Source organism: Xiphophorus maculatus, chromosome 18 (assembly GCF_002775205.1).
Source record: "Xiphophorus maculatus strain JP 163 A chromosome 18, X_maculatus-5.0-male, whole genome shotgun sequence".
Classification (NCBI taxonomy): Eukaryota; Metazoa; Chordata; class Actinopteri; order Cyprinodontiformes; family Poeciliidae; genus Xiphophorus; species Xiphophorus maculatus.
Genome location: NC_036460.1, coordinates 21,398,998 through 21,423,911, shown reverse-complemented (window position 1 = coordinate 21,423,911; position 24,914 = coordinate 21,398,998). Strand labels below are relative to the sequence as shown.

General features: G+C 37.3%; 1 protein-coding gene across 6 annotated transcripts in view; it reads left to right on the top strand.

Moving 5' to 3' along the window:
* The window catches only part of arhgef12 (Rho guanine nucleotide exchange factor 12), a 57,631-nt gene that overhangs the window by 13,047 nt on the left and 19,670 nt on the right, over nucleotides 1-24,914 (top strand). For 5 of the 6 annotated variants that reach the window (XM_023351378.1, XM_023351377.1, XM_023351376.1 and 2 more), the window contains 4 exons: nucleotides 13,333-13,353; nucleotides 15,151-15,242; nucleotides 19,053-19,118; nucleotides 23,050-23,148. In XM_023351378.1, coding sequence (XP_023207146.1) covers nucleotides 13,333-13,353; nucleotides 15,151-15,242; nucleotides 19,053-19,118; nucleotides 23,050-23,148 — 278 coding nt within the window. The remainder of the gene's footprint in view (nucleotides 1-13,332; nucleotides 13,354-15,150; nucleotides 15,243-19,052; nucleotides 19,119-23,049; nucleotides 23,149-24,914) is intronic. The other variant, XM_023351380.1, reaches the window with a different exon arrangement.

Here is a 24,914-nt window from a genome sequence, read left to right as displayed (position 1 = left end):
AGAGGGTGTTAACTTAGAGCATTCAGCTTCACCCTTGGGGCTTATGAAATGGCTTTAATGTACCTCACTATATGAATACACGTACAACTACTGGACAACGTTGCAAGATAGAATTCTCTTTGACAAGAAATATCTTGATCTTGTTCCAAGTGCTCTGATTATACCTCCATCTAACAAAATCTAAGCTAGCCCGCTGCTGCGATTTGTGCCTGATTGTTAACGTGTTTGTAGTAATTCAGAACTGTTCCATGTTAAGTGATAAATACATGTCTGACTTCCATAAAAAAATTTATGAAAAGGTAACTAAAGCATTACACATACACCTATGCAAGGAATGTCAGTGTGAAAGGGGCATGTATTTGTGTTTCCAGGTGGGCGTGTGTGTGGGGGTGTGTGTTTGTCGGGCAGACACCTCTACAAACGTTTAAAATCTTTCCAAAAGAAACCAGAAATCAATAGCAGCAGAGAAAACCTGGTACAGTTTGGATTTCAAAAAGCCTGACTAGCTCAGGGAAGTCACTCATTGATTAGCATTGGTTTCAGGTCTGGCAGCAGGGCTCACGAATAATCAGGGGTTTGGACAGGTTAACACCTTTTTTCCTTTCCCAGTGCTCAAGGACAGCAGACAGCATAGCGTGAAGAAATGTCTATCCCCCGGCCCTCATGTCAGGAATCCCGATGAGGTTTATTGGGGCAGAAAGGGCGCAGATTCCCCCCTGAGGCTGTAGCTTGAGCTAAAAAGCTATTGGTCTTGTTTCTTTAACACACGCCACACCTCCCTCGCTTTTTCTGTCTCATTCGCTTATTTAATCCCTTTGTTCCTTAAAACTATGTTGCACTGAAGAGTGCATCATGACAAGACTGTGAAAATGTACAGAAAATACTTTGTTTTATATTTGTGTAATGCGGAAGTTGTTTTAAAAAAGTAGCAGGATAGATGAGTGTAGAAAATTTGCAGAGAGTGGAAAATAGTGACATCATGCAGACTGCCTGTTGGTGTGTCTGCTCAGCTATAAAGATTAGATAATTGTTTTTGTGTTCATGTATCTTCTCATTGGCTGGCCACCAGCATAAATCAGACTGTATCATTACATGCATAGGACAGGCAAGCTTTAGGAGGTGCCGTCAATGGTTGGCTGGTTAAAAAGCAATGATTGTCAGTTCCATGAGGTATTTACTTGGCAGGCCAGCAGGCATTGCTCAGCACAAATAACAACCTGAGGACAGCACACCAGCCACACAGATTCCAAATGCAGTTTGCTAACTTTTCCAGTCTAATCTATCATCTCAGGATGTGCTTTAAGATGTGATGTTGGATTAGACGCACCTTAGTCTAAGCTCTGCAGCCCTGGGTGCTTCTGTCAAAGCTGAATATTTCTGACTTAATACTGTGCTGTGAAGAAGTACCTGAGTTTTTCTTTTAGGGTTCTTCTACTTTTTGTCAAACATGAAATGTTTCAAATGAAACATTTTGTCATCAGACAATGACAACTTGAGTAAATATAAAATATAAAAGCCAGTTATTTTGGGAAAAATGCTACCCAGACTAATGTGAGAAAGCAATGGTTCCCTAAATAAAACTAGTTGCGCACTGTGGGCACGACTATGTGTTTGCTATAATTGGTAGTGAGTCTTTTCGATTGCCCGTGGAGGAATTTTGACCCACTCTTCTTTGCTGAATTGTTCATTCATCAGGTGCCGATGCAGCAAAGCCCCCTTCTAACGTGCTATTCAGCTCTGTCTTGCGTGCCTCCTGCCACCGCCATGTTTGGATGTTTCATTGGAGTTCCTTTTATTAAATTCTCTGTTAGTTTCACACCTGATGTTATGGGATACACACTGTTCCACATTTTCTCCATTTGTGGACAGTGGCTCTAACTGTGGTTTGATGGAGTCTCAAACCTTAAAAATAGCTTGGTAACCCTTTCCAGATGGGTGGAGTTCCGTGACTTTGTTTATAAGTTTTTCTTAAATTTCATGATAGTACAAGTCTGGCAGTCTGAGTGAGACATTTGCCTTCTGCATCGGACCAGAACCGAACAGTGGGATTTTAAGGTTTGAGTATTTACTTCCTCAAGTCCTCGGCTCCTCAAAGCTATCTAATCTGCTTTCTGGCTTCTAGAAGTTGAGTAGCTGGTGCTGTTTTGAATCCCATGAAATTCAGACCAATCAAACAATAGTTTCACAAGGAGAGGGGGGCAAAAATTTCACCAAGGAAGTTGTGGCAAGAAAGGACGGAGGACATAAAGCTGAAAATGATGCGATTTTTGTCACAGAACTGCGACAATGAGAACTGATTTCAGCAGTTCAGCTGAACCATGCAGAGCCCCAAACCATGTTTAGTTTGCTGAACAGTGTCTGGTAACTTTGGTTGAGTTTTCTTTATCACTTGTCCTCATTATTGTTTTGACATTTTTTATAATAAATTAGTTGTTTATAATTCTCTAGATTGACATAAAATTGAACAGTGTACAGCTTCACAGGTTTCCTCCCAGTTTACACAAGTCTGTTACTTTGCATGCTGTTCCTTTGTTTCAGTTTGAAAGATCCAGTAGCTTGCAGGAATCAAAACGTGTTCAAGTTCTACGCCCGTAGAACTGTCTGTCGTCTTCTTCTTTTTTCCCTCTCTGTGGCCTGCTCTGCTACCAGCCTTTCTTACTGCCACTTTTGCCACAGTTGGCCCAGCTCTGCCACAGTTTTCCATCAAAACACCGAACCTCAATGGAGCATTCAAGCCCAAACCCGCTCCAGCGCTGCCCCTCCCTTCTGCCCGTCTATGTTCTGACTCTGCCTTCTTTATGCCTTACTCACTCTCTGCACATTTAGTGGGCCAGTGCAGGAAGAGGCCCTCATTTTGATTGTGATAGCAATGTAGCATCTGAAGATTTCAGTGAGCCGAGTAGTTTAATTAATTGAGTTTTTAATCAAAGAAATACATGGTTAGCTACGATTTTCCTTGTCTATTTGTTGGTTTAGATTTCATCGCAATCTAAATATATAAAATAAGAAAGCCTTATTGTCATACAATGTGATGTGGTGACACTATATAGCAACAGGAATAGACAAAACATGTTGTGCAATTAACTACCAGCCATATTACCTTTACTAATTTGCAGAGGACTGTAGTCAAATGCACAAAATGTTGCAAAGAGTTGTAAATATATATATATATATATATATATATATATATATATATATAGTTTTAATGTAGAACTCTACAGTATATTGAATGGCAAAAAAAATCACAAAGGACTGCTAGCAAACCCGGTCCGGGGGAGAGCCTGGAAGTGCCAGCTGCGAACCCTACATCCGAGAATATCTAGGGCGGCGGGAAGACAGGGTTTGAGAAATCACATGACCTCTGTGGGCACCGCTGCTGCTGCTGCGGCCAGGAGACAATGTTGGAAAAAATGTGGCATGAATTAATACTCTGTGTTTGTATAATTTGCTTCCCAGTTGAATAGGTCAACGTATTGGTCTGAGTGAGTTGTTCTTTATTGGCTGAGGTGTTAGAGCTCATGGAGAGTGGTGGGAAGTGGTAGTGAAGAAAGAAAAGCATCCAGAAAATAGTTAATTATAGTTAATATTATCATAATTTTCAAAAGCAGTATTTTCATTCAAGCTACACGTTTGTTTTCTGATAGGAAATGTCTGAAGTATCTGTCAAAAGATAAAAAGGCAACTTACAACTCTAATAAGGCTAAGAACGCTTATTTTTTTTATAAGAGAAAACCTCTATATTTATTTACATTTTAACTTAAAATGGCTTGGCACAAATATTTACCAGTTTCTAATTGCTGCTGTCTGTAACATACAAGTCCCCTGAAATGGTTACTGAACAACGTTAATTATGGGTTAGCTGTACACATTCTGTTCTTAGATGATCAATTTGTTGGACATTTGATAGCAAGATGTTGTTCTGGAGATAGAAGATGGAGTTCGCAGGTGGCTTGGACTACTGTGATTGCAGAGCTTCCCCCAGTGTATTATAGGCCTGGCGGCCTTCCATGCTTTACGAGCCCCACCGCCAGGTTAAGCCTTTCTTGTTTATGTTTTTAGGAAAATAATAATAAAAAATTTAAAAAAACGCTATTTTTTATATTTTAAGTGAAATTGCAAGCGTCTCTGTTGCTCTGAGCGTTTCACTGGCGGAGCAGATTTATTCCTAAAATATATGTTTATAGAAGATAGGTTTATAGTTTATGCATTTAAAGCTGGACCAATCACACCGCTGGCGCCTCTGCGCATTGCCTCGTGCGCTGCAGCAGCTGGATGTCTTAAGTTTACCTCAGCACGGATCCTGTGCACCTCCTTTCACTCAAACTGGACACAGGCTGACCTGTATGGATATTTACATCAACCCCCTGTGAGGAATTACATTTTTTTCCAGAGAAATGATTTGCAGAGTGGTGCTTTCAGAGGTGCGTTGAGTGGTGAGAATGATTTATATTTGTGGACAAAGAATTTTGTGCGGCTTTTCCATCTCAACACGCTGCCCAGCGCTCAGTTCTGTCTGTGCTGATAAAGTTAATGTATGTGGTCCCGGTTGGCCGGTGCGTTAGTGGTTTACGAACCAGCACTAACCTCATCATGCAGGTTCAGCCCGGTGAGGAGCTTTCGCGCTCGCCTCGTAGTCATGCATCATCCTGGTTTTATATTATTTTATTATTATTTTTAGTATTATTTTTCCGGTTATGAAGCATCAAACCACATCAAATGCTTTGTCCACTTAGTCAGTCAGAGTTGATGCGCATGGCTGCATGGAGATTTGAGAAATTCATCCCATAAACTGGACCAACCAACATAGTTTCTGTGTCCCCTTGTTAAAAACTCAACAGGCACGAAATGGAAGCGCTACTAAAGCCACATTAGCACCATTGAATTAAATATCCTGTTTGTTGCTCATCTCTGCGCAGTGCAGCAGATTTAACTCATCATGCAAGGCCGGTCCAAAGCTCCATGAGGCCTTGAGCAGAATTTGACTTGGGGGACCCCTTGTGCTGCTGAAAACATCAGCACCTCTAACAGCTTATCTGTTAGATTTAATGAAATCTGGGATAAGGAGAGTAGTTTAATTGGCCAACCTAAAAAGCAATAAGTTGTAATTGTAGTTTGTATTTGTGGGCAAACAGAGCTCAAACTCAAAGACTAAACTCACAGCATCCGATTGTTGCTATAGTAACAAAACAATTTAACTATGAATATTGTTCTTTAAACTTTTACAAAGTGAACTTCCCAGCTCCTTAAAATCCTTTAACAATTTAAAATCTTTTAATTTCTGTATGCTGAAGCCATTAAATCAAATTTAGCAGCATTGATAATCTCAATAAACAAATGTTACATTTATGTATCTGTGGTCTGTGTTAAAATATTAGCATTTATGGTCCCTGAAGCCCTGGGGAACTTTATGAAGCTGCTGACTTAATTTGGATTAAACAAAAGTGCAAATAATTGATATTCATTTTAATTATGTTTTTTGATTTCTTGTTTTTAAGACTAGTTGTGGGTTTAAATATCGTTTCACTGTTGATGTCTTCCCGTAACATATAATTACCCAGTAATATTTTTACTTTTCCTGTCTACTTAACATCGTTTAATACAAAAACAGTGGACCGCCTCAGCACCCCGACCACCGGGCTTAGCAAGTTTTCTGGGGGGAAACCCTGGATGGCAAAGGTTGGGAAAGTCAATACAGCTTTTTCCTTTCATTAAATAACTTGTAGTTTAAACGTCCTTGTTGATGAAATGTTCTGTGCTGTACAAATAAACTTGATTGATGGTCCATTTTTCCAAGAATTATTGCTTGAAGTTTTTATTTTCTGGTAATCTAAGTGGCATTCCCAAAAGTGCATTTGCTGCAGTTTTTTTTTATCTCCATCCTTTGTAAAATTAGTTTTGTTTCCTTTTCAGGTTGTATAATCACTAATCAGTTGCCATGTACTGTGGTTCAACCTGGAATATGTAGATTCTGTTTTGAAGTCCTGGAAAGTTTGTTTTGAGTGACTGAAGTTAGCCAACTGAGGATTAGCACAGACAAGCAGACACTAAGTTAAGCTTTATATCATAACATTATCCCAGTCCTCTCAGATTGTAGCCAGGGCCTAAACATTACTAACAAGGACATGCAAAGCGTATGAACAGGGATCGAGAGTTCGTTTATAGTACGGCAGAATTTGAAATGGCAACGTTCTAACTGTGAAGTAATAGAGATAACAAAACAAAAATGAAAATCTTTAACTATACAATTAAATATATTAATTACTTTCTAATAGGTATAAAGCCCACAGGTATTTCATATGCAATTCATTTACTAAGAAGCTACAAAATCTGTATGATGACATTAATGAAAAATGAAAGAGTATTTCAATACAAGTCATCTGTGCATCTTATCAAGATAGGGGACTGTCACAATTGTGCAAATCTGCTTCCTTGAATTATTTCTCTTTTTGTCGGTTACAAATTAATAACTAAAGAAGAACTTTTGTTTAGTCCAAAACCTACTGGGAATTGAAAATAGTGCACATTTAAAGTAAAACATAGATCAACCGAGGTTCGGATTTTACATTGTAGTAAAGCACTGTTTCACGATTTATTTCTTTTTGTTTTCTGTCCCAACTATAATCAGCTATGTTTCAAAATATAGAATGCCAAGAATTGTTCAAATCTGGGCTGGTCTATGCTGGAATAAATAAGCTCAATGAAACATTTGGTTTGTTTTTTAAAGAAAATTGGAGTTTGCTTAAGTTCTCTCAGTAACCCATGAACTCAAGCAAAATGAGTTGGACAAAACTAAGTTTTGATGTGGCAAATCAGATTAGGGTTTTTATCTAACAATGTATGTGGCATTACCTTAAAACTGTAAAACACACGATGTAGATTAATTAAATGCAGCCTTTTTTAATATGATTTTTTTGCTTAGAGCTAATGATATCATATTTAAGTTTGGAATATCACATCAGACAAAAACAGCCTTTTAAGTACAGAAATGAGAAGTATGTATAATACTTTCTTAAATATATATTTTTTTCTTTCAAAACGCACTGTTAATCTGTCAAACGAGCCTCATCGGAGTGCATAGTCCATCTACTAAATATGGCTGTATAGGTTCAATTTTTTAACTAGATTTTACTAGTGAGCAATGTGCACCCTAATTCACTTATGGTGTTCTCTGTGGTAACAGATGGCCTACATTTTTTGTTCATTTGAGTTGTTGCTGTAATGTACCAGCTGAGCAAACTTTCACTTCCTTTGCACGTGTCTGGCAAACCTCATTCACTAAAATTGACACTGCTCTAGAATAGCTTAAACGGGTGGCATGCTCACAGATGTCTGAATTAGTTTCCAGTTCAAACATCACATTTGCCTTTAATATAAATTTACATGCACAGTGGGAACTGTCTTGGCACTACAGCAGAAGCAGACATCTATAGTTTCCCTTGTTTCCTCTGTCGGGGATACAGCCAATCAGCACCAAGGAAAATCAATGGCGCTTCAACAGCGTTTCAAGTAGCACTGCAGAGTGATATTTCAGCTTCCTTACCTGCATTTTCTTTAGAATATTTGGATATGCTCTACTGAAAAAAATCTGCAAAAAAAATTATAGTAGATTTTCTGTGAATAATTTGGAGTTACTTTCCATGAAAAAAATCCACAAATAGGTGACTCTGTGAATACTTAACCACGATTAGGTGGAGGTACGCTGTGTTAATAATACATGAACTCCTATGCAAAGGATGCAGAGTATTTAGTTATGCTGCCAACATTTCCTTTTGGTTGTTTTGAGTATTTTGTCTGAATTTCTAAAAATAAAAGCATATGTATAGTCTCTATCATCTCTAAGTATACCTGATTAGTAGAATAAATTTCCAATACTTAAAGTATGAAATAGACCATATGCTTGTCATTGCCCTTTAAAGATGAATATAACAAGTCATTTCTTTTCTCCATTATATGTCTGCAAGATACATCAGTACATCAAATGACCTACTTTAATGGGGATCAGTGTTTCCCAAACACAGAAGATGCAGTGCAGGTGGATGTGGCTCGATGTGCAGCTGGCGTCCCATCTTCTGTTCTCTGAGTGCTCCTGTGTACTGCTGCTTGGCTCATTGATTGGTTAAGGTGTGCTTATGATTGTGCTGCAAAGATTCTGCATCATATAACCTGATGGATGTTTTTTTTTTTTTTTTTTAAATAGGCTACTGTTTTCTAATGGCCTTCGATCAAGGTTCCCATCAACCAGTGCATCAGGTTTCTTCACTATGACATGCTCAAAGATGAATGATTTTACTTTCTTGCATTATCTCAGGAGGGAGGACGTGGCTTGGAACAGCAGTTTAGACCAAGCAGATTTAGCCTTACTGGAGACCAGTGCAAGACCAGACTTGGTTATTGATCTACATGGTAAATTTTTTAGATGCAATTTTTACTATAATTAATTTAAACATAAGACTGTTGTTCTTGTTATCTAGATTTTCTACAGTTTTGTATTAATTTTTGGCCTGGGTTTAGCCAGTACCTTAATCCAGATATATTGTGCAGATATTTATGTAAACTGTAAAAAAAAAAAAAAAAAGCCTTTTTTTCCCAATGTCAAGTTTCACTATCTTAGTTGTAGGTCAGAAGGATAAGTAAAGTTTTTTGTATTTGGTAAATGCCAGAAAAATAAGAGTTTTTTGTTTGTTTGTTTTAAGATTTTGTTATTACATTACATTTGATATATTTCCCTTTTCTACTTTATAACTTGGGGCAAACATTTTGGTTCTCCTGTCATAAGCTTCTCTCAGCGGTCTGCTTGGATTTAGTCCCATTCATTCTGACAGGCCCGGTGTTGAATCAGGTTTGTAGGCCACCTTGTTCAGATACCGTTTCATCTCAACATTTTTATGGAATTAAGACACTTTGAATTTCAGCCTCTTTGTAACTAATTTGTTTTGTATTTCTAGAATTATTGTCTATTTGGAAAAAAACTTTCTGCCTAAGCTTGAACTTCCTGCCAGATGTCTAGAGATGTTGGTTCAATGTTGCCACATAATATTATTTGCTCATGATGCCATCTAATTTGTGTACCAGTCTACCCTCTAGCAAAACATCGTCACAGCAAATACTTCACATTTTAAATTGTGTTGTTAAGCTTGTAAGATTCTTTCCTTTTCCTCCAAATGTAACTATGATCATTATGGCCAAATATTTCAGCTTCGGTTCTATAAGAAAACCGGACATCTGTTCAAAAATTGGTTCTCCCAGTTAGTTTTACAAAAGAGAATTTTGTTTTCTGTGTTGCTTCTGAAGTGATGGTTTATTCCATTCTGAGCAGCTTTTCAGCTCATGTTGTTACAGGGTTTCTATCACTATTGATCATAATGCTGTCTTTCCAGCTTCAGCCAGAACATTCAGGTATTTTGCTTTGGTTCTACAGTTGATACACATATTTTCCTCTGAAATGTGTATATCGTTAGAATAAATAGCTTTTTTTTCCCCCTTCTGTAGAGTGTGATCGCTGGGCATTCCAATGGTGTCTATACTTGTGTACAATTGCTTGCCTAGATGGCTACATCAGATATCTGGATAAGGAAAAAAAAATCCACAGTTTTCTTTCTGATAGCGTAGCTGATTTCTTCTTATTTTTTCATGATTTCACACAAGGTAGCACCGTGTTTGAGGTGTTGCCTTAAGACATCCACATGTATACCTCAAGGTAATTCCTTTATTATTCAATCTATTAAAAGCTTACATAACTGTAACATTGTGATCGGGGTATAGTTATTCAGTGTTTGAGTAGATTATTCCTAATAGAACATGACATAAAGCAGGAAAACATAAATCTTTGACGTAACGTCAGACAGTGAGGAAAAGGGAGATTCTTTTAGTCTCTTTGTAAGGCGTATGTAAACATCTGATTTCAAATTTATTTGGCAGTTTGATAGACAAATGCAAAAACAGCATGTAGAAAACCAGGTAAAGACAGTATGCAGAGAATTTCAGAGCTCAATTTTACTAGCTACCATTTCTAGTTGTTCCACACTGAGGCTTTCCTAAACCAACAGAGTCACAGTTTCTGTGATTAATCTTGGGTTTTCCCCAGGAAACGCTTGTTAAAACGTCATTTATAAAACACATCTCATTTGGGTGCATTTTGTATTTGTCTGTTTTTAATAAATATATTATAGAAAGGCTGATGTCTCACCTAGCTTGCATGTCAGTCATTGTTCCTTTGTGATCAACTAAGTACAACATCTGCTGACTCAGTTTTACCGTCTCTGAACTTTTGCATTCACATGTAAAGTTTCAGTATGCATGTGTGTGTGTTTATGTGCTGACGTTTCCATCTTTCCAACTCAGAGGTTTCTTAGGGAGGGGACTACTTAAAGCTGTTTTTTTTCTCTTCTGCTTGAAGCTCTGGAACTTATTACAGTCTGAGGCATTTTCATAAACAGGCCATTCAGCTGCCTCTGCATGGCTCTGAATGAGACTCAGTGTCACAAGGAGAAAGAGAGTTAATGTGGGCTGGTTAGTCGCAAGACCTCCCCATTATGGAAGCCTGCATTTGTAGGACCATTTTGTGCTGTATTAGTAGGGTTTTCAATTTTAAAAGATTGCAATGCAATTGCCACTGAATGTTTTCTGTGAACCCTTTTAGGTACTTGGACAAGTTATTTTGCGTGGCATATAACATGTATATGATCTAAATGCTGCTATTAATGCAAAATTAAGAGCATCTGAATGGACACTATTTGGCCATTATAATGCATTTTTAATGATGGTTTTATGCTGCCTGATTCATCAGGGTAAAAAGTAGTAAAAGTGAGTCTAAACTGCACCTTGTGGTTTCTGTTTTACAAAACAACTTTTAAGTTTTTTGTGATTTCTAAATGAAGCAACGTAACATGTCACCAGGGACTGCACACAGGCCATAACTCAGTACATTACCCCATGAATTCACACATAAGAGTGCTGTCATGAATTGGTTACAGTGGCTTAGTGATATAATCGTAGTGCTATGGTCTGAAGCTGGACTGTTTTAATCCCTTCCAGTGGTCTCTGACATTCTGCTAGGACGTACATATGTTGAACACTAGAGTAACATAAGCAGCTGAACTATTAAATGACCGCCACTTGGTGAATTAAATCAGGTGGTGAAGGGGGACAGGCTTTGTATAAACACTAAAATACTGCAGGACCCCACAATCAAGAAAACCTTTATTTCTTACGGAATCCTGCAAACTGGAGGTGCATTATATCAAACAAAAAAATATTTAATTTCGAGTCTATTTTTAAAAGCTGATGATAGCATTGATGATGTTTTATCCACATTTTTCTGGCACTTCTGGCATTAAATATGTTCCCAACACCCCACTAGAGCTTAAGCATCTCAGCCACTAATAATTTACTTCAGTCGAGGGGATTAAGGGCAATGAGTGTGCGTCCAACTGTTCAAATATATTAGCAATATCCAGGGAGCTTAAAAACCTGACACTTGAATATAGTATCCTACCAGATTTTGTCCAAGCAATCTTTTCAAAATGCAATATTTCACACCCTGATATTGCGCTGATTGTTACTAGAGATGTGAATCTTTCTGTGTGTAGCGATTCAGTTCCAGTTTTAGGGTCATGATTCGATTCATAAACAATTTTTAATTCAGAAATCAGTTGTTTAAGTTATGTGACTGACAATAGGAAAAGACTTTTGGAAAAAAAAACATTTCTTTAAAACAATTCTACAAGGTACTGTATCAAATTCCATCGGTTTATATTTAATCAAAAATAGTTTTGCGCGTAAAATTTTGTAACTTAAACTACCAGTATTAGATTTGCTTAGATGCCTGGCTTTTTAAAAATAAAATAAAATATCAAAGAATTATTCAAAATATAATTTTTACAAAAAATTAAGCAGACTAAAATTGATTTTTGAGTATTTTGATTGATTGATATAGAATTGCCAGCACTATGAATTGCAATTCTCCTTAGAAACTTTTTTTTTCTGGATCTCTAAATGTAACGCAATGTATTTTGCAGCTGTACCACTCTACCGGTTTATTTGGGGAAAAACCTTTACCAACGAGTCAAATCAGATTACCAGGGAATAAATGTATCCCAGAAAACAGCCCTTGTGGTAGGAAGCCAGTAAGTAACACTGAACCGTGGGAGAGGTGTTCTGATTGGAAGCTTGTGGACCTTCCCCACTGGTGGAAGTAGGAGTGGGCGATATGGACTTCAAGGTTTATCACAATATCTTGTGGTACTAGTGTGACAACAAAAGTGAAAATAAGAACTATTTATTACTACTTTTGTGGGTAACTTCATGACTGTGACTACATAGCAAAACATTCCTAGGGCCACAAACACAAATACTGCTCTTGCTCTTTATGTGCTTCTTCAGGACATCAGTCACATAAAGAAGTATCGTTAAAGTGCACACACTAACTGCATGTAATAATTTTTTTTCAAAATTATTGTTATTTATTTATACTCAAATTGAACAAACAGTGAAAACAATAAACTAGCAATCCCTGCAATAAGGTTAGCTTTGAGGGATTTTACACACCATTAATTAGAATTTATCATGATAACATTAAATCAAAATTCTTATGGTGACAAGAAATGGTAAATGATAAATTATAACAATAAATGCCCATCCTTAGGTTAAAGATACTAACCCTTCTGTTTGCTAGCTCCCAGTTTAAGGTTCACAAGATTTACACGCATGTTAAAAACCACTATTTTACAGTGTCTAGATATATATTAATCAGATAACAGTGGAAATAATAGCACAGACTTCAGTGTTTGTGGTGGCTGAGAGTAAAGATTCTTGTCAAAGTAAGTGTTAAGGAATTGTACACAGTAACTATTTTTTATATTTATGTTGCAAGATGCAGATTAAAACAACTTGGCTCCTTCATTGTCATGAAAAGTGAATTATGGAATTCACTTTTCATGAATTGAATAATTCATGAAAATTATTGAATGCTTCTGGATAATAATTTCTTATTTGCCATTTCCTCAAAAGTTCTTTTTTTTTTTTTTTTTTTTTTACAAACGTGCCATCTATAAAATTCCTAACCCTAAAGTTGTCGTGTCTTTAAGGAATTAAACTCCCAACAGCTGCACACAAAGCAAAAATCTGAAAGGCAGAGCAGATTTGACCTGGAAAAGGTTTTAATCCGCAGCTCAAGAACTCTGATGTTTGATGAGGATTATCATGTTTACCACTATACAAGTCTCAGTAAATGTTGATACCGTCTTGTTTTTCATCCTGAACATCAGCATAATTAACTCATTTGTGTGTTGAAGTTTCATAAATATTCTGATTATTGGTGTCTTTATTTTGCAGGTTTACCAAGAAAGCGATAAGGTAAGACTTTTCTTAATAAATCGTGTTGTCAAGGCTTTCATAATTTTTAATTAGGTTGTCCTGCTGTAGCTTTCATACACAGGTTTAGATTAAAGTTGTACTTGTCTTGCTGTGTTGCAACATAGAAGCCTTTAACATTTGGACCAAACATACCCTGCCAGCCCCCGCTCATTCATGAACACATACACACTAAGCGCAGGACAAAGGGCTTCCTTTTCTATGAGCAGCCCATGACTGCCTTCCACTGCGAACTAAACAGTGGCCTTTTTTACTGTTGGGGCCAGCATAGGCAGAAGCGGCCATACATAGCCTCCTCATAGGTTCAAGCAGGAGTTATGTCCTGTGGCATCTCCGCCGAGGAGTGTGTGTTATGTGGCACTCGTCTCTGGGCACTCAGCAGAGCTGCTCCACATCCTCTCTGACTGTCACATTATACATTGGACACACTCAGACTGATTCATTCACTGCCAGGTCTTTGAGTAACACCATTCTCAGCGCTGAAATAAACCAGCATTATTCACATTATTCGCTCGCCTGAATTTTGTGCTTATCAGCACATTAGCCACTGAACTTTTTCACATTTTACAGCCACAAACTTTGGTTTATCTAATTAGGATTTAATGTGATAGAGCAACACATGGTTAGTGTCAAATTCAGTGAAAATGACAAATGGTTTACACACATTTTTTACAAATAAGAGATTGAAAATTGTGGTGTGCCTATGTTTATAACCTCAATGTATACTTTACAACCTTTTCTTGCAAATACAGCTGCAAATCTTTTTGAGTATATCTCTGTCAATCTCTCATATCTGGAGTATGAAGTCTTTGCCCATTTTTATCAGAACAGATATTGCTCAGTCAGACTGGGTGGAAAGTTTCTGTAAGAACTGTCTTTGAGGTCTTGCTGCATATTTTCAGTTGTATATACTGTAGTCTGGACTTTGACTGGACATTTTGGTCTAGACCATGCTACTGTTGTGCTTCCTCTGTTTAAGGTTGCATCCTACTCCCACTGAAAAGGCCTTTTTAGCTTTTAACCCGTAAATGCTTTGCATTTAGTTCACATATCTTACCCATTGATTCTGACAAGCTTTGCTAGTCCTGCTGAAAACAAGCAGCATAATTCACCATGTTTCAGTCTGTTTTTTTCAGACTGATTTCCAGCTTTTCTGATTAATTCTCTTTCTTCAGCCTGTAACGTTAGCTGGAAAGCCATGTTAGTGTGTTTCGATTGATATCATGCTCTTTTTCATTTTCAGATAATGCACTGATAAATGCTCCGTGAGATATTTGAAGTAGCCTAACCCTGCTGTAAACCTCTCAACAATTTTCTCACTGCTGTTTCTGCTGTGGCCCTTAGTCTTCATGATGCCACATAAATATGCACTAATGTTCTCTAACAACTTCTGCCTCCACAAGACAGACAGATTTATGCATGGATAGACTATTTAATTTTGGGATTTCTTAAAACAGTTGATTGTGTTTGATTTTATTTAGGAGTGTCAGGTCAGTTGGGTCTTGAATGCAAATATACACCAACATTTTTCTTTGTTTTTGTGCAAGAGGTTACAAAAACCTTGTATCATGTTTAGTGTTATGCACTTTTTTATGTTGATCACATAAAATTATTAAGATTAACATTAATGTTTGGTTTCAATGGTTTCACAAATGTGGGAGAGTTTAAGAAATGGGTAGTACAAGAAGTAAATACCTCCACAAGACACTATTATTTTGAAACTTTTTTGTTTAGAACCGTTGGTTGAGGCTTATCTCATTTATGCTCTTCTTTCTTTAGAACCAGCAGCATTCTCAGTAAGGACCATCCCCCAGACAAGAAACCCAAAAGTGACAAAGCTTCACTTCCCTCCAATGAGTTTGACCCTACAGGTAACTTCCCATTCTCATTCTCAGGGACATCCTTTCTTTCTGTTTTTCATGTTTACTCTTCTGCAGTCTTTGTTCTTGTGGCCACTGCTGAATGTTCCTCCCACTCTTTGTTCTTTCTAACACACACAAGACTGCCAAGCAAAATACTTGTTGTTAATCATTTACCAGAAAGCGTGTTGGAAGGGTAAAACATAGTATATGTTATATTCTTTTTGCATAATGAAGAGAAAAAAATAATATATGTATGTGTGTATATTTTGCTGAAATAGATTATAATATAATATTTTCCCCTTTTTTATATTAGTACTTACATTATTTAATTATGACTATACATTAAGTTTTTAGACTTCACAAAATTTTCATGTGAACAAAGAAATAACCTCCAGTGCAATTCCTTTTCTATTCAAGAGAACAATATCTGTTGACTAAGTCATCAGTAATGAGAAAAACAATATGTAATGTAGTGCACTGAAAAAAGTATATAATTGTAGTGGTTGACACTGTCTGCTGACTAATGTCTCACTTTCCTTGAGTGACACTCATGAGGTATTTGCAATTTACTCAACTGGTTTTGCACCAATCCCTCAACAGATGACTGGAGTTGGATGGTTTTCTGCTTGGTTGGACCAACTACTATCAAAAAATGTATACTTTTGCTTAGGTTATTGAATAGTAATGAAATAACTTTTCAGAAATCAAAACTGATTTTTTTCTGACCACAATAAACCATCAGAATCAGGACAAAGAGAAGAGACATAAAAATACCCACAAAAAATGGCTACAGCTTTGTTGATGTGATGACATTTGTAAAACCCTCTTTAAAAAAAGATGTATGTGTGACTTTGGATTTGGACAAATACAAATATTGCAGATGCATGCAGTTGAAAAGACTTATCACATCTGATTGGAATTCAGTTTTTTTTGTCCTGAAATATGGAGGACATTGCAGCAAAAACTCTGTTCACAGGTCGACTTGTGAAAGGACATTTTTGCAACCTTATTGAGGAACTGTTGTGTGAAAAGGCTCTGTGAACTGGAACTTTATTTCACTTTACAGTTATACCACTCCTTGCTTAATCTAAGGCTGCATACTGTTCTATGGTTTGCAAAATCTGTACCTGCTTTATTTTTAAATAAAGTATTAAGGAGGTGTGGCAATAAGCTGCTTACTGTTGACACAAATGTAGTTGACAATCTGCTCACATTGTTCGGACTTGGTTTTATCTCAGGCATGTACACAGAAACTGACTACTACATTCTCTTTCGTAGTGTTTAATAAAAAGCATGACAGTAAAAAGAGGTTGTAGACGAAGTGTGTACTTCCAGTTATCCTCCTCATTGGGAAGTTTCTTGCACTACCTCTAAAACTGGTTGCCAAATAAGATATTGACCACAGTCTGGGGCCATGAATTGGCAACTGCACATAGCCTAAGCCTTTGCATGTTTAGTGTGAGCTGAAATGATCATCTGGATGTTATGACTAAACCTTTGAAGCTTTTATTAAAGGTCTTGAATATTGTGACTAGTACTGTCTTTTTCAACAGATAGTAGAGGAGTATTTTGCAATTGCTGTTGTATGTGCCGTATCAGACTTCTCAATTTTACACTGGTCAATACTATGTTGTGAAGAAAAATGTTTTCCCTTTATTCTGTCTACTCCTAAACATTTCAGCTCAACGGACAGTTTTTTGTTTGTTTGTTTGAGACAAAGATTGACAGAGTAAAATACAATTTTCAGATGATGATTTAATTTCTTAGGGGAAAAGTAATCCAGAACAACCATGCCCATCTTTTTAGATAATGAATTAAATCTCATTAAACATACTTTTTGAAACACACAAAGGCCTGATTACAAACAAAATAATAAAAACATCTAATATGACCTGTCTGACGATCTTCAAAAGTAACACATCTTGTCCTAATTTGAAGAAATTCAAAAACAGAGGAGAGCTTGTCAATGAATCAGCCTGGAAAGAGTTACAAAGCCATTTCTAAGGCTTCCGGACTTTAACAAACTGCAGTTTGACATGTCTGAACATGGGCTGGACTCCTCCTGACTGGGCCGAGAGGCGTGCGGAAAAAATATAAAGCCTCCCTGAGTCTGCTGTGGGATTCGAACAAACCACAGTGAGAGCCATTTTCCACAAATAGAGAAAACATGGAACGGTGGTGAACCTTGCCAGGAGTTTGCCAGCCTACTGAAATGACGCAACAACGAGTAATACAGGAAGTCACAAAGAACCCAGAAGAACTTTTAAAGCACTGCAGAAAATCACTTGTCTCTGTTCAGGTTTTGTACAAAATTGAATACAAGATTGTATCCATATAGATCCAAGGCCAGACCATACGGGCTTCAGTCGTGAAGTAGCTACAGAGAACATTCTGAAAGACACTGTCTAAGCATCAGTGTGCCATTTTAAGCACAAGCATCATTATATTATGCATCAGAAAGTTGCTCTGAAACACACCAGTATGTCCACTTCTGAGTGGCTATCCCACTGTGGTGGTGTGCTATGACCTTAAACATCTAACCATGCTTGAAAACTCTCAGTTGTGGCTGAATTACATTACTTTTGCTAATAAGATTGGGCCAAAATTCCTCCTTGTCATGTGAAAGACTCTTTGCCAGTCATCACAAACACTTCATGTCAGTTGTTTCTGTCCAAGGATGACACTACTATTTATTAGGTTTAGGGGGCAATTACTTGTTCACATCAGTTCAGGTTTGTCTCTTAGTGAATAAGATAATCAGTGTATAACTGTCTGTTGTACTTGTTCAAATGAGTTAATTTTAGTTTTAGTTTGATGAACTGAAAGATTTTACCATGACAAAAAAGCAGAAGAAATCTGTTAGGGAGATCTGCTTTTCATTACACTATGCATGAAGGACACAGAAAGCCTCTCCACCTCTTCCTCAGTCCAATCTCAGACCTTTGGAGGGTGAGATTGTTGAGGTCCCAAAACCAGTCCAGTGCAATATTGTGACTTTTCCCTCAGGTCTTGTTATCAATCGGGGCAGAACGACAAAGGATCTGATTAAGGCTTCTGTATTCAAAACAAAACAGAAAATCCTCTGCAGCACATGGTGGCTTATCTCTGTGTCATGCAGCCATACAAACAGGACTGTTTTTCTTTCTCAACAGTTACACAAGATGTGCTCTTCACCACATGTTGTTTTGTGTCACTGCAAATACATTTATGTGATTTTCAGTGGCAGTTACCGCCACGTCTGAAATGACCACCACAGACAGGGAGGATAGAGGCTATATTTATTTGAAATTTACATCGACTTGTTCCCCTTTATCTAAAAAAAAAAACACTTTTGAATTCGTTGTACATTTTAGCATGTTTGCATGCTGTAGGTTTGTGCTCGTCTATGTGTTATGTGCATGTTGCATGAACTGTTCTCTTGATTTCAGCTGATTTATCACAATTTTTAAATGACTTGGATATGTAGTAAAGGGCAGCAGATAGGATACAACATCACACAGATGTGGCCTCCTATGATTTATATCTTCAAATTTAAAATCCTTCATTTGCTGTGGTCTTTTCTCCAAACTAATGACTTTCATTTAACCCCTTAACTGTCACGAGAACACTGATGTCCTCACCCATTGACTAACATGTAAGTCAATGGGTGACAGTCGAGGGGTGCTGCCCTTTTGTTCATTTAGTTTTTCTTCTCCCATGATTGTTTCTTCCTCATGATTTTCTCTTTCCTGTTTTGTGTTTCCTTTTCATGTGTTGGTTGTCGTTTATTTTTGTTTACGTGTTTGTGTGCTGCTGGCTTCTGGTGGGGGCTGTGAGCAGAAGCTCTGGTGGTGGAGAAGAGTGGCAACAACAGTGTGCTTGCAGAGGGAAAGCCTGAATCCTGTGGTAAGACGTTTCATGGTGCGATCGCCGGCGTGACAGCATTAATGTCCTAGTGTGAAGTTGCCGATAGAAAATAACGAATGGCCAGGCTAAAATGTCAATTTCAGCCTGCGTGATGCAAAGTCGGAGCTGGGCACCAAATCAAGGCATAAGCCAGAGAGATAAGTTACATAAGCATGCGATTTACAGACTTTGTAAGCAAAAATGTTGAGAATTATGCCACAGAGTGATTAATAAGCATTTTATTGAAAGATATGCAGCTAAAATAATTTTATATTTGACCTATATGTCGTCTCCTAGGCATGGGAACGTGTAAGATTCTTCACACTCACGGCAATAATGTCCATGGTATATCAGTTCTTATTGAAGGGACTTTGAAACATTAGATTGGTTCAATGGAAGAACTGAGCAATTTTGAAATTGTGACTTTTAAAAACTTAGTAAACTGACCCATTCGATAATGTAGAATATTACAGGAATATCTCAGAAACTTTTAACTCTAAGTAAAACACATTATATAGATAAATTACACACAGAGGGATGTTTGATAGCCTTTATTTCTGGTATTTAGGATTTTCCACTTACAGGCAATGAATAGATCACATTTAAAATTTTAATATTTCATCAGACCAATAAAACTGGTGAACAGGATGATTGTAAATACTTCATTTTTAGTACAAAAGCCATGTCACTCTATGGATTCTGTATGTTTTTAATAGTTTAATCTTGGATAAGTTAAACCTATATTGAATATTTTACTAGAAATTGTTAAAGCTTAGAAAAATAGTTTTTTTTTTTTTACCAGCACCAAATTATTTGATGTTTTAAAATTTTGCAGTTTTAACATTACTAAAGTTTTTTTTTATCATACCCTTCCTGTGGTTTAAAGTCCTTTCAATGAAATGCTAGAGAAGATGACATCCTAATTAATTAAGCTAGCTATGGGCTTACTGGTGTTAAGCAGAATGGCAAAAAGATGTGATATTTTCCACAATAAGCAGTTAAAACTAATAAAATGTGTCCATTTTATTTTTTTGGTTTGGTCAGGTAAGAACTATCAAATGTTACAGCAAACATTGTTCCTACTATAATAATAAATACTGCAATGTTTTATTTCTGGTTTGAAATCACAAAATATTCTGTGAACCTAAAAGTCTTGTATTCTTTAGCCAAGTTGGTAACACCGTGAGATTCTCATATTGGCCCATGCCCAGTATAAAACTAAGCTCTCAGTTGGTGTGACGCCTCATTTCCTGAATCCATGCTAACGGGGTCATTATGGAGCGCCGTCGTCCCTGCGGTGTCAGTGCTGCTGTAACTCTGGTCGGCTGCCCTCTCACGCCTGTCACATCAGTTGGGAGTTTGTTTCAACACTGCAATGGCCCACACAGTCACTTAATTTGAGGTTTCTAATCAAATGACTCATAGCAATAGCCTAAAGTTATATAAAGCCCACTGACAGAACACATTGTTAAAGCTGCTGTCAGATGTTTCAGTTGCTTTCTAGAAAGCATGATCAAGATAACACATTCCTGTCATTATTAGGATAGCGTAGGTGTGTTTTGTCTGTTTTTATTTCTCCCTGTGCTTGCTTCAGTGATCATAATCAAACTCAGGGATTCATCGCAAACAAAAATAATGTAAGGGTTTCATTTGCCTCAGTTTTAGATGTAAGGAAAAGTGTCTGAATTTTGTGAGCCGTCCTTTATTGATTTTGGTTCCTTTCCTTTGGCATTGTGATGCTGAAAGCACCTCGGCTGCATTAAAGGTCAGTTTATCCCTTAGAGCATAGGTGTCAAACTCCAGTCCTCAAGGGCCGCTCTCCTGCAGTTTTTAGATGTGCCACAGGTACTGGAGTGAAATGGCTTAATCACCTCCTCCTTGTGTAGATAAGTTCCCCAGAGCCTTGCTAATGACCTAATTATTCTATTCAGGTGTGATGCAGCAGAGGCACATCTAAAAGTTGCAGGACAGCAGCCCTTGAGGATTGGAGTTTGACACCCCTGCCTTAGAGGATATTCCCATGTGTTTCAGTGAAGGGTGCCGATTACATATGAGTTGAACTTTTGAATAATGCATGAGCTCAGATGGTTTAACTTGAGCAGTAATTACAAGACCACTCTCAAATCCCTCACTGCCATTGTTCATGAGACCTGAAGATTTTGAAAATTTCAGCAAAAGATAGAAAATCAGATCTAGAGGCAGATTCACACCAGCTCTATTCCCCAAACGGCTTTATCTGCGTCCCTGCCCTCCCATCCCCTCCCATCCTCCTGCTCTTTCAGATCTACCTAACCCTCTTTTCCACCAGCCACCCACCCCCCATACTGTGCCCTTATATGAGCTGCTGCCCCCTCCAATTTCCAACCCCCCATCTAACTCTTACTGGTGAACATCTTTATTGTTGTTGTTGAATTGACCATACATTTTTAGACATTACTGGAAGAAATAAGTTATTGTGCTTAATGTTTGCTTCTTAAAAGATATATGAAGGTTTGTTGTTTTAAGGATAAGTGTTTTATTTTGTATTTTAACAACTGTGTTCTCATTAGCTTTCTGGTTAGTCTGGCTCTTGTCATCCACACGAGATAAGCTCCTTTCACTGTGGTCAACAAACAAAGCAAGAAAAGAAAAACCTGTCAAGTAACGTTCCTATTTTGATCTTTCTGATGATACAGTTCTTTGCAAAAGCGTTAAAACCCTTTGAACTTTGTGACATTCTTTTACTTACAGTCACAGACCTTATTATATTTAATGATTACTGACTTGACCAACACAAAGTACAATAATGCAAAGTGGAAAGAAAAGTCTAAAATGTGTTATGTGCATTTATATGCCTCCTTCTTTACTGTTATATTCCTAAATAAAATCCAGTGCACCCAGTTGCTTTCAAGCACCATCCAGGTAAGAAAATAGGAACAGACCTTTAGCCAACGTAACCTCAGTATAACACAAACTGTTCTGTTAGTGAACAAACATCATCACTAAGACCCAAACAGTAATGACCTGAGACTGAGGCCAATGTTCACATTTCTGAAGGACGGTTACCTTAAACATACAGCCAAAGTTAAAATGCAATGATTTACATCAAACCATCTTTATGTGGCAGAATGTCCAAGTCAAAGCCCAGAACTAAATCTAAATGAAAACTTGTGTCAGTAATGTCAAAATATATGCCAGCTGACTGAGCCTTAGCTAATTTGCAAAGAAGAATTAGGAAAATGTCATGATCTACATGTTGACAAAGTTGATAAAAACAGAAACCAGAAGAATTGCAGGTGTAGCTAAAATTGCTTCTGCAAACTGAATACATGCATTCCAAACATGTCCGAATTTTATTTGTTTAAAAACATGAAAAAACAGAAAATTATTTATTTTTTTCATTCAACTTATTCCATAATAAAACAATATTTTATGTTGGACTAAAACAAAACGTCACAAAAGTTAAGTGAGCTATTGCTATGTTACCATAACACATAAAGTATTATTTGCATCAAGCAATCGTTACTGTTTCCACTTCAAGATGCTTAATGTATGTCTTAACAGCAGCTGTTTAAAAGCATTACTCACATCTATCAACTTCATAGCTTCTGTCTCTTGACCATTGTGGCTACCCAAATTTCCCTTTGAGACTGCTTTCAGTGTGACTAATGGCATAGGAGGAACAAACAAAAATTCTGTTTTTTTTTTGTTTTTTTTACTTGCATGTAGGGATGTGAAACTCAAACAACATCAACTTTCCTTTTAGTTAAGCTTAAAATGTTAAAGTAAACTTTGGTCATTTCACTTTAAATTATGAACGAGAACACACAACTTGTAGTGTATTTCTCTGCCACAGTGTTTTTGTTTCTAACTTCAAAGTGCCATCTTTTATCTACTTCCTAGTCTTTATGTACTTACTGTATTGTGTTTTCTGTCCTGTCTCACTTTACAGGTCTGGTCCAGCGATGTGTGATCATTCAGAAAGATGAAAATGGCTTTGGGCTTACTGTCAGTGGTGACAACCCTGTGTTTGTGCAGCTGGTCAAAGAAGGTAATGTGGAGTGGAGTGCTTAAAAAAAGGAGAAAAACCAGATGTTACAATGAAAACTCCTGGTCTGAACCATCACAGAAAAGATATATGCTCCTTTTTATGCCTAGACATCAGGTTCACAAAGCTTCTCGTGAACTTGTATAAAATATAGATACCTGGAATGATAGATGTGATTCTCGAAATGTATCTGATTCCACACTCAATGGGCAGTAAGCTATATTTTCTGCACAGTACTTTCAGTGTAGCTGCAGCTTCTTCTGTCTGGGTACTTGTAGTTTGTTACTGCAGTGCCTGTAGAGGGTGATGCAGTACTGTTGTCAGGTCTCTAAAAACATCACATGGGCTGTGTAGTTGTGGACAGAAAAAGAAGAAGAAGGAACTCTTTTGGGGCTTTTGTTGCATGGTCACCAATGCTTTTTGTAATATGTGCTCCTGTTTATTAGACAATACAGAACGCAGTTTTCCCAGGCCTATTTATAAAGATATACATATGTAGAGTCGGTGTACTTGTGTTGAATATGTGTCTTCTAGGTTTCATGCTCTATGCGATACTGCCTTCGATTATTTACTGCGTTTTAATTGATTGTGTTTCTGTGTTTCAAAGAAACACACATTTGGTGTATGTCCAAATGTGGGAATAAATGCCCCGTGATGAGTCATAAACTAACCAATGCCCTCCACCTTCTCTTCAGTTCATCTCATAAGTTTTTCTTTAAATTTTGGTCTGCGATTATATCCATTAATGAAGGTCAGCTTTTTTATGTTTTGAACCATTTCTGTGTCAATTTGGACAGAGGTTTTGAGTCATTATTCCGCTAAAACGTGTGACAACAAACATTCAGTTTTCTGACAGAATTCACCAGAAAGAGGCCTACAGCAACCGTGGTCCTCCACCTTGCCAAACAGTGGTGCTTCGTCACATGCCCGACTGTTCTTTAGTGCCAAACTCACCTGGAATGTTTGTTGCTGAAAAGCAGAGTCTTAGTTTCACAATACCCATGTTTACATTTGTGATGACAGGGTAGCAAAGCATTTTTCCTATTATACCTTCCAGACAACTTGTTAGCGTGTAGATAGCGTTTAATGGAGACTCAGTCATCAATGTCACTCATTGTTGGGAGTTCTCTGACGTTGCATTTTGGATATTTACCTTCCTAACTATTCACTGAGGTGGCAAGATAGTTTTGTTGTTTGCTTAGTCTAGTGGCCATTCAATAAGAGAAATAGGCCTTTACCTGTGTTTATAATCTTGGAAAGCAGGGAGTCGTATAGTACTAATTACATTTATAGAAACTCAACTTCAAAGAATAAATGTATTATTTTATATATGAACAAAGCAATTAGACGATAGGGCAATGTAAAGAGAACTGATGCAAAATTTAAAAAGTTTGTCTCTGGCCCTACTTATTATCAGGTGTGAGGTTAAGCTAAGACCAACAACATTTAGTAAGCAAGTACTGTGGAAATATAACAATAGATAATAGCTGTTTGTAATGGTCGAATGTTTACCCACAGCCTTTTTAGGACCTTTGCTGCAGTTAATGGCCACTGCCAAGCCTGCTTGGTTGTTTTTTTTGGATTTACAAACTACACTAGCTTTACCCTGCTGAGTATAGTCAGACGTGGCTCCTATAATAACCCGTCTCTTGCCTAAATCCCCTTGTTTGGGGTGGAGCTGTGAAACAGGTCCTACTTGTAATATAACTACTATTATGGTCTTCTAAAAGAGGCCCTTTGCCTCATCTGGTCTGCCAAGACAATGTGAA